Below are 13375 nucleotides of genomic sequence, written 5' to 3'. Positions count from 1 at the left end.
TGTTCGGATTTCTTTGTATGAATTCAATATTTGGCTTAATGGCTACATCTGGTGGAAATTTTGTGTGAATAGCCCACATAGAAAATCCCCTTACTGATAAAAAAAAATGATGTGTTAAATACTTATTTTCCCTGCTGTATCTTCCTTTGTGTTCAGCAAAACAAAGACATTTATAGAGGTTTGTAACAACTTGAGTAAAAAATAACAATATTTAAATTTTAAGTCAGGTTTACCTTAAAGGACATTGTAAAAATTGGGGAATCCCAACCTTTCAAGGTAAATACATTGTTACAAAAAAAACCCAACAACAGTCATGACTCATACAGAAATTACTTTTTTATTATAGAACTCTAAATAAGAAGTGCAAATACAAGTTTATAAACCATTAGAGGAGTGAATATAATTCAAATCCAATAAAAATACATTCTATATTGTCACTGATATACATCTAATATCATATAGATTATTTAGTATAAAAGCATTTAGATATAATTTTTTTTCAAATTCAGTGAAATAACGATTGTTTTAGTTATTTGCATAGTAAATCTCAATGGTTAAGGCTTAAGAGTGTATAGCAAATGTAAAGAGACAAACGCAAAGTAGTAAGTGAATAATACAGAAATGTCTGAAGAGCAAAAAGGTAAAACAGACCTTTGTGACATTTTTTTTGCTCTGTAACAATATTTTAGTTGATGCAATTAAATCTAAATAAAATTAAATAAGAATTCACTTTAAAAACAGTTTAGACATCAGTGATGTCTGTGACCGGTGACCTTTGCCACAGTTTATCTCAGGATTTTGTTTTGCAACCGCAGACAATATCCAGAGTTATATTCAACACAACGATGACAACATTCACTATATTCACTGTATGTAAAGATGTGTAGCAAGGTTTCACTGAGGTCTCAAAATTGTAAAATAATTAGGGATGCACCGATATGGAAATTTTGGCAGATACCGATAACTCTTTATATTTGGGGGCCGATAACCGATATATATAGGCCGATAAATATTCATATTATTTTCACAATGAAAAACTCTTAGACCGCGGACATCTTGTCTTTGCGCTAGACTAGCATACTCTTCTTAAGCCCGCAACACATGTCATCTTCGTGCTATGTCACAGAAAGCACCAATCAAAACTTCACATGGCCAGCAATGAGCAAGTGAAGTGGTTCAACAAACCAAAATAATCCATCATTTATCGGCTTTCATTTATCGGCCTAATTTTGCTATCAGACCGATAACCGATAATATTAAAAATAAGCCGTTATCGGCCGATATATCGTGCATCCCTAAAAATAATCCTCAGACAGCAGACGACACCGGGTCGGATGACGGCAGCTCCGGTGCGGATCCGGCTCAGAGTCGTCTGCTGTCTGGGTATGGTGAGCTACACAGATGGAGACACTATGACAGAAACAAATGGCGCTTTTCCATTGCATAGTACGGCTCCGTACAGTTCACCTTTGGGGGGGTTCCACTGTGTACAGTACCTAGCACCTGGTACTTTTTAGTACCACCTCGGTTGAGGTTCCAAGCGAGCCGTAACGATAATAAAACGTGACGTGTAACTGATTGGTCATCAAGAATCGTCACTACAAGCGTCATTGCTAAACGCAAGATTGGCTTACCCTCATGCACCATTAAAAAACAAAGTGATGTCATCGTCATCATCGACAAACTCACTTTTAAGCGGTGAAAAACATTCACATGCTAAAAAATCAAGAGCACCATTACATCGATATGCTCCAACGCTTCCGTGTTGTGCGTTTGTTTGTGTCGAAGCGATACTAACTGCAGTGGAAACGCAAACCCAAAGTAAAGTGAACCGAGCTGCATCGTGCCGAGACTAGTCGTAATGGAAAAGTGCCAAAAGTGAAACGTTTTTAAAAGTGTTCTTTTCTTAAACCACCTTAATTTGTACAAGCCATATTACAGTTTGAAAAGTGCAAAAATAGTATCTTTGTGCGCAACAAACAATGTGTTGTTTGTTTGAGCAGTACCACATGAAAAGTTTGGGGCGGAGATTAAGTTTGTGATGGCGCTATCTGTTAGTCCAAATGACTGCAGACAGGGAGTTTTTGGTAAACCTCACCTTTTTGTAATTCCTGTTCGTGGCACTTACTTACTTCACCTAGTACAAACCGAAAATAGGGCTCTCAAGGTTTATTTTATCCTTAATTCACAGTAAATATTTGTGCGTTACATAAAACATTTGATGTCTTTTAATTAACTATCACTCCTATGAGAGACAAAGCAAACTCAACTACTTCCTCTATGTATTCCAAAAGTGGAGGAGATAAACAGCTGACCAAGTCATCTTTGATATAGTTAATATAACTATTCAATAAAACAACTATTGTGAACTACCAGTGTTATTTTCTTTATATTGCCTTTTTAAAGCAAAGCCCGTAAATATTTAGAAACTTTCTGCAGATGTCTTTGCCAGAATGCCACTGTATTTCACTTGATCACTCACTTGGAAAACAGATTTGGCTTCAGTTGAGAGGTTGTAAAGTTAAATGTCCTTGCTGATAATGTTCTGAGGAAGAGAGGGAAAGAGATCAGCGAAGGATGAGCGAGGTTATCCCAGCAGAACTCTTTGGAGCCGATCAGCAGCCACACTGTTGTCATCGTCCGAGTCGGCGTCGCTCTGAGGGTTGGAGTTGCAGGGTGAGGTGCATTCTGGAGAGCACAGGTAGTGCATGAGGGGCAAGCGATACTTGCCACAGAAATCTACAAACTTGATATGACGAACACACGAGTCGAAGTAAACACCTGCAGATGAAATAGTCAGAAAAAGCAGGGTCAGAATTACTTGCACAGAGAAACATATACTTCTATATGAATGACTCACGTTAAGCACATACTTTTAAGCCATATGCATTTGGTAGCTAAATTCAACTTGAATCTTTTATGTGCTTAAATCCCATTTTGAATCCCGTTAATTTAACTGATAAATTCCTAATGTAGAAACGATTTTGAAAATTTAACAGAAATCACAGAAACAGAGATGCGTTTCGTGACTCATATGTGCACACATATTTGTACCTCTGGCCATAGTTACATGCAAGTTTCAACTTTTTACAGTCCCTCCAGAAAAATGCAATTATGCAATCGCACGATTTACGTAACGCATAATCAGCCAAATATTTTTGCGGGGGCCGCATTTTTTCAAATATGCCGCACTTTCACAGCATTAATTGCAAATTTCCATGCGCAAAATATGCAAGCTTGCATGATTTTATAATCCCCCCATTATCGTAGCAAAAATCACATATATCTTAGCAGAAAGTTGAAAATTTTTTACATTTACTTCACACAAGCGCAGCCATGTCCCCTGTTGCCATGGGAACGTTATGAAGTAACGTGATAATGTAACGTGAACATGAAAAGCTGCAAAAGCTGAAAACAGTTTTTGCGATGTCCCGCAATTTTTGCAAGTTCCCCCAATTTCATTGCATAACATTGCATAAATATAACGACGCAGAGTCCATCGCATTCTTTAAGAAAGTCCCGCAAGATCAAGGATTCTTGCTCGGAACAATCACAAGAAAAAACTGTGTTTTTCTGGAAGGACTGTTTTTAAGATGTTAAGGCTGCTGAGAGTAACTGTGTTCCAATTTTATTGGTTCGATGTTATCTTTACGCAACAACAATGTAGCGAAAAACTAAAGTTTTGTGGTTTTCGTTTATGAAATATTTTCATACACACATTTAATATAAAATTTTACATACACACAACAGCGCTGTCAAAAAGATCTGCGTTTACATGGAATCCACTAAATCTGCTGTATTACATCTGCCAGGCCAGTAGATGCCGATGTAACTTTGTAAAGAAGCACTACATGCCTGTTACATGCGCATTCTTCTACAAAGTGACCATAGATATATACACTAGATGTTGCCTTGGCTACGGCAGTTCATCGGAACGAATGCGTCAACTAGAGCCGCCATCTTGAAACAGGGGAGCCCCTCCTCTTTAATGCATCAGCGTCAACTTAAGCAAAGGTGTAATGGACATGAATTGGGATTTTCTAGGGTTTTTTTGGTTCGTTCCTTCGGTCAGACACGTATTTAGCATTGAGTCCAGAAAAAAAAGTTTTGATATTAAGAAAATCTACTTTTTCTAAATATAATGCATAGTGCTAGTAGGCCTAACATCCATAAGCAGCACAAAAGTCCAGTATCATCCATGAATTCGAAGTACAAGCGGAGATAGCAGCGTTAACTAGCTACATCCTATGACAAGACCCCTGTTCCAAGATGGCGGGGGGTTTGACGCGTGCTTAAAACCCCAAGGCGACATCTAGTGTAAATATCTATGCAAAGCGATAAGTACAAACAAGACGATGGCGAAAGCATCAGGCAGTTTTGTTTAGACATATGATGAGGTAGGTTTGTAGGTTTATTATTACAAGTGATACTGGACGCCAAAACCCTTAAAACGCCATTTTCGTAAGAGTGAACAACCAAAACGCATATAAACATATTCATCGATTTCAAGTGATGTCACAAAATGGTGGGGGCGCCCTTTGTGGGATTGAATTACAACATACTTCTATAGATTAACATTTTAAAATATCCCCAAGAACCCAGTGTCTACAAAAGTGAATTGCTGCTTTCAAGAGTATAAGTATATCTGGCTGCATTTACATTAGTTATCCTAACTATACGACTGAATAATGTTATGTTGCTTCAGTATAGCGTTACTATTGATATTGTTATCTACTGTCAATTACATAAATGTGTCCTGAAATGACAATTAAGTTACATTTGTAGACATTCTTTTGGAAATATTGAACTAAAATCATCACGTTAATGCAATTCTAAGTTATTCTAAATATAAATGATCTGCTGAAACACCACTGAAGCACAGCAAATCTGAGTGAACACAACAGCGAATCTGCCACAAATCTGCTAAATGAGTTGACATTTGTTTATATAGTTATACTGACTTCAGCCTAGACTGCAAGATTGATCTGTTGGGGAAAACAGGGCATATACAAAATTAACTAAATTGTTAAGTATAAGTGTAAAAAAATAGTGTGTATATATCCGGTTTTATATATTAAATAACCTGATGGTTAACTTTTCAGTTGAGCTAGTTAACGCTAGTTAAAACTGGCTCTTATTGCATAAGGAGTACACAGACAAACGTATTTATAGAAAATACATTTTAGAAAAAAAGAGAGACATAAGAAAAGACAGTACAGAAATAAGGAAAAACAATTATAAAATGAATTAATACATTCATTATAAAATGCATGCAAGTTTATGTACATATATTTATACGCATTTGCAACTGTAGTATGGTTGCATGCTGATTTTTATGTTGCAAAAGGAAAAATATAAAACATGCTTTCCTGTTTTTTCAGTGCAATATTATCAATAAGAAAAATATACAGTTCTTCTGCATCTGAAATATTGTGTTTAATAGTGGGTTTAGTTTTATGACTGCGTTTTTCCTACAGCGGCTATGCAAATGTCCAAAAGAAGGTGGGACAACAACATAGCCTGAAACCCATGAATCAGTTTACTATTAAAATCGCTGTTGTGTAAACAGCCCCTCAGTTAGCAGTTTAGAAAACCTACCACACACTACACAGTTACCGTTATATAACCAACCCTCAAAGCTTTTGTGTGTTTTTGATAGCAATGAAACACAGTCACGCATCATATATGTCATCCTTCAGAATATTGTGACTGTTGTACTCTATAATTTTACCCCAAAAATAACACATACAAATGAAGACATGAATGCAGGCTAAATGCAACAGGAAGATTACAAGTCTCACACCTGCACATTTGGGGTTTGGGCACTTGCTGGCCATGTCCAGGTAATAGACCAGATGGTTTGGGAGGTCATAATGCGAGTATGAAAGATTCCTGCTTTTAACGGTTCGACCAGCGAGCTCTAGTAGTGATGGAGGGTCGTAGGTCATATCCTTCACAAAGCGCACGACCAAGGGATTGCCACGGAGACTGAGCTCCTGAAGCTGCACCAGGCTCAGGATCTCTCTTGGTAGATATGTCAGCAAGTTATTGTGCAGACTAAGAGAGCGCAGGGAATGGAGTCTGTGATGGTAACAGAAATTAAAAGGGCAAAAGATGATGAGTAGACCTTTTAATACTTAGGTAATAAACAATTAATAAGTAGGTAAACACACCAGGGACACTTTCATTAGCCTGAGTTTAGTATATATCTCAATGCATACCTGGTAAGTTGAGGAGGGACGCTCTGGATCCGATTATCACACAGAACCAGGTAACCGAGGCACGGCAAGTTGGAGAGTTCAACAGGGATGGAGGAGATCTGGTTACCACCCAAATATAACAGCTCTAAGCTTGTTAGAGAAAGATGTTTTTAAGTATGATTATAAGTGCAAGCACACAATACAGATAAACAACTAAGACATCAAAACACTGACAAGGACCCAATTACACTTGGCAGTATGAGCCAGTTAACCAATGAAAGATAAATAAACTAAATAGTCATCGAAAAACACTGCCAATATTTTGTACGTGGTTGTGTGGAAATCTCTCTATTATTAGCTTATGTGTTCCGAGTCAATACAGTTCAACGTTTACTGATAACTGGGATCTCCTGCAAACATCCCTTCTGTTGAATCGGTGTTCACTAACATTTGTGTCCTAGACAGCAAGTCTAATAAACAAAACAGATCACAGAGGCATCACACAAAATAATGTGTTCCTCTTATTGCTGTAAAACATCCATCAATGACAAGAGAACTTGAGACAAAGAGACATTACTAAAGCCACATTTACACTGCCTGTTTGAAGTGACTTGATTCCAATTTTTTCCCTGAAGTGGCACAGATCGGATATTACCCATGGACGTGTAAGCAGGAATTAAGCGCAGATTCTGATATTGTCCAATTGGTTTCAGGCCTCATTCATATGTGAAAATAAACTGGATATGACTCAGATACATGCGTTCGTATTAAAAATGTCAACTCAGGTGAACACCATCTGCGAACATATGTCTCTTGTTAGCAGCACATCTTTGGCGCGACGACTCCACTTAGTGGAGTAATTTTGAAGTTTTATGAAGTTTATGTCTTAAAGAAATAAAGCTCTACAAACATGTATAATCCAGTGTTTCCCATACATTGATTTACTCGTGGCGCACCGCCACAGAATCAGCACTGTCCCCCATGAAAAGATTTTTCATGATTCCCATTAACATTTATATTTTACCATTTAAAAACATCTTAATTCATTGTTGCAAGCGCCCAGCTATACGCAAATAAAACTCACATTTAAAATAAAAAAGGGCTCATTACAAGATGAGAAGAGCAAGAGCAGTAAGGCTTCAATGTAAATGTATGGTGATTTTGTCAGACGATGTCACGTTTTAAATCAGGATTTTAGCAGCAGTTGGATTAAACACGAGTTGTGACTGGGTTGTGTTTAGTAACTATTTTATAGTCTACTCATTTTATGTCTGACAACAGAACTGACAATATATAAAAATAGCATTCAGTTGTGTTAAAATGCAATATAATGTGACAGATCAAAGAGTAGAAGTGAAACATATTTCAGGTGCCAACACTCGATCAAACGCAAACACTTGATGACGTCACATATATGCTAATTAGCGTGTGACGTCATCACCGCCACATGTCTCTCAAAATCCTGTGGGAAACACTGCAATCATTTGTCTGTATCACTTGCATATCGCAACATTTTACTTCCTCTGTGATTTAGGGTGTTTTCACATATGTTGGTGCGCACCGTGGTGCGGCCACACAAAATACATTGTATCATTTTTGAGTTAGTGCGGTCCGTGTTCACATATATATATTTTTTACTGTACTCGAAATGCCGCACCATACACCACGTGACAACGGTCAGCGCTGTCATTGGTCTCTGACAGCTCTTACCGTCTCATGACCACCCCCACGTTTCCACGACAACCAGCCTGACAGGGAGAGCGCAGCTATCAAGATGTGGAGATAAACGATGCACGTCTTTGCGAAGTTTCTTTGCTTTACTGCGAAATTGCGTAGCTGTTCTATTAAAGCCTTTCTCACGGAGCCGTTTGCTAAAAAGCCCGTTATGTCACTATTTGTGTGTGGAGGACAGCTATGCATTTATAAAATCATCAGCTCAAACGTAAAGGAGACAGCGAATCTCTGCAACGGACCAGGATTGGCTTGTTTGTTGTTAACCTACAATATAAAACCCGGCTCATGTCACAACGGAAGCCCAGTGGCTCAAACATGTGGAGAACTTCCTGTATTTGGTTCGGCCCGAGGTCCAGCAGTGTTCAAACCACAGGTGGGTCGCACCAGAGTTCGGCGACAGCCGCTCCGAGACCACCTGTTTAGAGCGGTCTCTGAGCGGCCGTTAAGTGCGCACCCGAGTGCGGCTGTTGTGTTCACACTGACCCAAACGAATCGTACTCGGAGCAACACATCATTTGGGCCGACCTAAACAGTGTATATGTGAAAACACCCTTAAGCTGTTTCGGGTCAGTATGCCTACCTTGAATTGTTTCACTCATTTCATTTGATCATTCTGGCCAATCTATCCTTTCTGTGCTCTCCCTGGATTTATTTAAGAGAGCCATTCATTTTTGTTTTACCTCATTTCCTTCACCAGCCCATCTTGGCTTATTCTCTACAATTACCACAGTGGACATAAAAAGCAAAGGAGAACAAAGACCCAGATCTCTTGAAAAGGACCAGCTTGGTGTGTAAAGTGGGCCAACAGGGAGATACTGTATCTCTGTAAGATAGGATGGCTGTCTGCCAAGTTGGCATCAGTGTATTCACTGTTTCAGCACTGCTTTACTGAGGCGACTAAAAGGCCATCTTGATGACAATCCACTCAGAAAGCAATTTTAGGCCTTGCAAGTGCAGCTTTTATAACTCATCAAACTCATGTCTTAACATTACAGTAATCAAAAATCAGACATACACTGTATTATTAACTTTGTTTCTTGCACAAAAAAGCATATTTTCATTTTTGGTCAATCAAATGCACATGTGCGGTCAATTTTGTACAATATTGTTGAATAGGGCTGTGACGATTAATCTTGCAAATACGCGTTTTCTCAATGAATGAATTTGAATGAATTACGGTGAAATGCTGCACATACAAAAGCCAGAGGGCGCTCCTGGTAGAAACGCCATTTGTACCACAGAAGAAGTAGCATTACAAACGCTATATATTGCTGTTCTTCAGATTGTTTCAGGTATTTTCATGATAAAAATATTTTGAATGATTGTGTTTTACGAGTGTTGTTTTTTTAAATTCACATTATAAACGACTCAAACTCATAGTGATTTTAGATTGATAAGGACTTCCTACTGATCACAGAGCCGTAGTACACGCACAAGCTGTGCATGAAACACAGAATTGGATTTCTTGATGAGCAAAATTACCCAAGGAAATAAGTGTAGTTTTTAGACCAAAAATATCAAATTTAAGTGATTTTGTGCATAAAACAAGCAAAAAAATCTGCCAATGGGATAAGCAATTTTTCTTTGAATTTATGTTTAAGAAAAATGTTCAAGATTTTTTTTCCTTACCCCATTGGCAGATTTTTTAGCTTGTTTTATGCACAAAATCACTTAAATTTGATATTTTTGGTCTAAAAACTAGATTTATTTTCTTGGGTCGATTTGCTAATCAAGAAAAAGCATCTTAATTTAAGAATTTTTAGATATTTTTACTGAAAACAAGACAAAAATACTAAGAATTTTTTTCTTGAAAATAATTTTTTGCAGTCTATATATTCAGAAGCCATTTCACTTGAATATGCATCACCATAATGAAAAAAAAGAAAATTGCTACTTACATTTCATGGTGACTTTAACAATTTGGTATTCATTGTCATGTTGCAAGCCATAAAAATATATTAGATATTTTCTGTAGAAATATTATGTGCGTGAATGGTCATGTTTCATGTGTTTAATGTATAATGTGGATTAGGGATTGAATGGGATTTTTTTTAGTGCCGATTTTTTCGATCAGCCTTAACCGATGACCGTTACGGGCTGCCAATTTTCTTGAGCAAATTTTTTGAGCCAATACTGCATTTGCTCACTAGATTTCATAAAAATGACACAATGATGATTCCAAATATTACAAGACTCAATTTAAAAAAGGAGCATTTATTCAACTTAAAAAAAAAATATTTAACAAATAGTGAAATCAGGTGAGGTAGAACAAGTAGATAAACAATATTTAACAAATATTAAAAACATGTGAGGTAAAACAAGAGAGTTCAGTGATGCAACTTTTAATGCAAAAACACGTTTTGGTATTTGATAATTAAAGTGTTAAAATACAAATACAAGTGTGGCTTCTGTAGTAGTCAAGGCCTAAAACAATGGAAGGGAATCTGCCATTAAAGGAATATTCCATTTTCTTAAAAGAAAAATCCAGATAATTTACTCACCACCATGTCATCCAAAACGTTGATGTCTTTTTTTGTTCAGTCGAGAAGAAATTATGTTTTTTTGAGGAAAACATTCCAGGATTTTTCTAATTTTAATGGACTTTAATAGAGCCCAACATTTAATACTTAACTCAACACTTAACCGTTTTTTTCAACGGAGTTTTAAAGGACTCTAAACGATCCCAAACGAGGCATAAGGGTCTTATCTAGCGAAACAATTGTCATTTTTGACAAGAAAAAAATCCACTTTTAAGCCACAACTTCTCTTCTAGATCCGGTCGTGATGCGCCAGCAGCGTGACCCCACGCAATACGTCATGACGTCAAGAGGTCACAGAGGACGAACGCGAAACTCCGCCCCAGTGTTTACAAGTGTTGAGAAAGAGGATCGTTCCGACGTTGTTGTATGTCAAATGATACTAACTAATGTCTTTGTCTCAGTTTATTGTTTACAATGGTCCGCAAATGTGCGTTTTATATGTAACACGTGACCTCACTACGCATTTAAGTTAGGTTGCGCTGGACCGGATCTAGACGAAAAGTTGTGGTTTAAAAGAGCATATTTTTTATTTTTCTTGTCAAAAATGACAATCGTTTCGCTAGATAAGACCCTATGCCTCGTTTGGGAATGTTTATAGACCTTTGAAACTCCGTTGAAAAAAACTGTTAAGTATTGAGTTAAGAATTAAATGTTGGGCTCTATTAAAGTCCATTAAAATGAGAAAAATCCTGGAATGTTTTCCTAAAAAAACATAATTTCTTCTCAACTGAACAAAGAAAGATATCAACATTTTGGATGACATGGTGGTGAGTAAATTATCTGGATTTTTCTTATAAGAAAATTGAATATTCCTTTAATGGCGGATTCCCTTCCATTGTTTTAGGCCTTGACTACTACAATTAATTATTAATAAATGGGATTAAATCTTGTTGTTTTAAACAAAATTATGCTGCAAGATTTTTTTTTAAACTACATTTAAAGTTCCTTGTTATAGGCAACTCTGCAATTTTTTTTCAAATTCCCAGTTTACTACCATATATTCTCGTTAATTCCCTTGAAAATTCCCAGAATTTCGCAACCGTATTAGACTGTAATCCTTAAACATCGGGCCATTAGACAATGAGTCAAGATGTTTGTTAACATGCACGTGGGTTATAATTAGGGCGACACTAATAAGGTGTATAACTTATCTGGGTAAAGTTATAATTAATTGTTAAACAATCCTGGAAAAGATGCATGTGTCACAGACAAACAAACTCATTCTGGTCAATGTGACCCCTTTATTTGCACACGGTGCACTTTGTTCAGAGCACTCAGCACAATCTATCATTTGAATATTGTATTTTTTGTGTGCTTTTAAAATTGCATCAGTCTGACTTAAAAGATTAATGAATACCATTATTAAAGGATTTGCATTACTCATTTCTTATGAAAAAAGGGAAATGGTCTTGTCACTTGTGTCCAGTACAGAGGGGAAAAGTACAGGCATCGACATTTGAATCCCTAAATTATCTTTGAGTGATCCTATTTCACATTTTGAAAGATTAATTACTCACTTTAAAGTTGAGTAAAAATACATTTTGCACATATACTGTACCTTAAGATCGCAAGTGCTATTCATATGTAATCTGCTAGCTAGATTTCATCAGAACACACCCAGAATACCAAGAGGCTGCTTATACAATACGGACTCCTCCTCTTCAGTAAAATAAACGATAGATGGATGGACGGACAGATGCATGATATTATCGTCAAATCAATACCATCGGCCAGATAAATAGGATTTTTCACACAAGAAACTTGTTGTGAATGTTGTGCGCAGGCTTGTAAACTTTACTAATTATAACTGTTAATTATTTACGCAGTGGGAAGACATTTAACAAGGTGCCTAAAAATGACAGACACTCCACCGAATTAACGAGACTCATTTCTAATATTTACAGATGACCTGAACATTAAATTAACTTACCTTGTTAGATTATCTATCTCAACTGGGATGGTTTTCAGTCGGTTTCCCCCCATTGACAGAGACTGAAGTCGTTGCAGTTGCAAACACTGGCTCGGCATCTCCTCAAACCTGTTTCCGCTTAAATTTAACACCTCCAGCTGCAGAGAGCCAAAGTCTTTCGGCAGAGAAAACTCATTTAAGCGATTGTTCTTGGCTATGAATGTTTTAAGTTTGGTCAGTCGGGTTATATCCTCACAGATGACAGACAGCGTGTTGTTGCTGATGTCCAGAAACTCCAGGCTAGAGAATGAACATATGGAGTCCCGTAGCACCGTGATCCTGTTATAACACAGATACAGTTGTTTCGTGTCTTTCCGTCGTTTCTCGCTAACCGTGTCCGTGCTCAAGTCGTTCAGATTCAAACGGGACAAATCTAAGACGCTATCACAGATATTGGCTTCTTCACAACCCTCCATTTTGTTTCGAAAAAGACGAGTCTTCCTTTTGGTTGTAAGTTAGCCGTTTCCTATCACCGCGAGCCAGTATATTTTCACACAGTGCCTGTAACATCCATGAGTAGTAACCTAAAATCTCTGGCGTGACGGCAGATTGGTCACGATACAGTCTTTTTGGTGGTTTTGACTTCGTGCGGTGCTGCGCAGACTGAGCGGCGTATGACGTTAAAGGCCCGCGAGAGCGAGTTGAAAGCGCGGCTCAGGTTTCTCTCGCTCTCGCGGTACTTTGATGTCATAAAGCGAACGATTTGCGCAGCGTCGCGTGAACATTTTCATTTGTCGTTCATGTTGGGGGCTGGAAGAACTGGTGGCTCCGCCCTACTGTATTAACCCTGTAGTGACAACCATTTGAGATAAGCTGGCTGTGTAGACTTACATAAGTTCTTTTGACCTTAATTTTTACGACAGAAATATAGCATGTATTTTAAGTACATTTAAATGCAAAATAAAATTAAAATAAATAAATAAAAATGCATG

General features: G+C 37.4%; 1 protein-coding gene across 2 annotated transcripts; it reads right to left on the bottom strand.

The window, feature by feature from the left end:
* Nucleotides 1-314: 314 nt before the first annotated feature.
* lrrc58b (leucine rich repeat containing 58b) lies at nt 315-13080 on the bottom strand. Of its 2 annotated transcripts, XR_012358275.1 has the most exons (5): nt 12405-13080; nt 6222-6350; nt 5804-6081; nt 2094-2781; nt 315-2051 (listed from the first exon to the last, which is right to left on the bottom strand). XR_012358275.1 is itself a non-coding variant. In XM_055214629.2 (4 exons), the coding sequence occupies exons 1-4, from the start codon at nt 12857-12859 to the stop codon at nt 2588-2590; spliced, it is 1056 nt and encodes a 351-aa protein (XP_055070604.2). In that variant the 5' UTR covers nt 12860-13080; the 3' UTR covers nt 315-2587. The 2 variants fall into 2 exon arrangements, 1 of the variants encoding a protein (XP_055070604.2); XM_055214629.2 differs by having other exon boundaries at nt 315-2781.
* Nucleotides 13081-13375: the final 295 nt, after the last annotated feature.

This window comes from Misgurnus anguillicaudatus, chromosome 17 (genome assembly GCF_027580225.2).
Source record: "Misgurnus anguillicaudatus chromosome 17, ASM2758022v2, whole genome shotgun sequence".
In the NCBI taxonomy this organism is placed as follows: domain Eukaryota; kingdom Metazoa; phylum Chordata; class Actinopteri; order Cypriniformes; family Cobitidae; genus Misgurnus; species Misgurnus anguillicaudatus.
The sequence above is the reverse complement of the archived record's forward strand: the minus strand, read 5'-3'. Positions and strand labels throughout refer to the sequence as shown.

Bases quoted from the DNA above. Each gene is read 5' to 3' on its own strand.
- lrrc58b (XM_055214629.2), bottom strand. From the start codon at position 12,859: ATGGAGGGTTGTGAAGAAGCCAATATCTGTGATAGCGTCTTAGATTTG. The intron at 6,082-6,221 runs GTATGCATTGAG...TTACCATCACAG, and splicing joins GTCCCTCCTCAACTTACCAG to ACTCCATTCCCTGCGCTCTC. The intron at 2,782-5,803 runs GTGTGAGACTTG...TTTCATCTGCAG, and splicing joins CCCAAACCCCAAATGTGCAG to GTGTTTACTTCGACTCGTGT.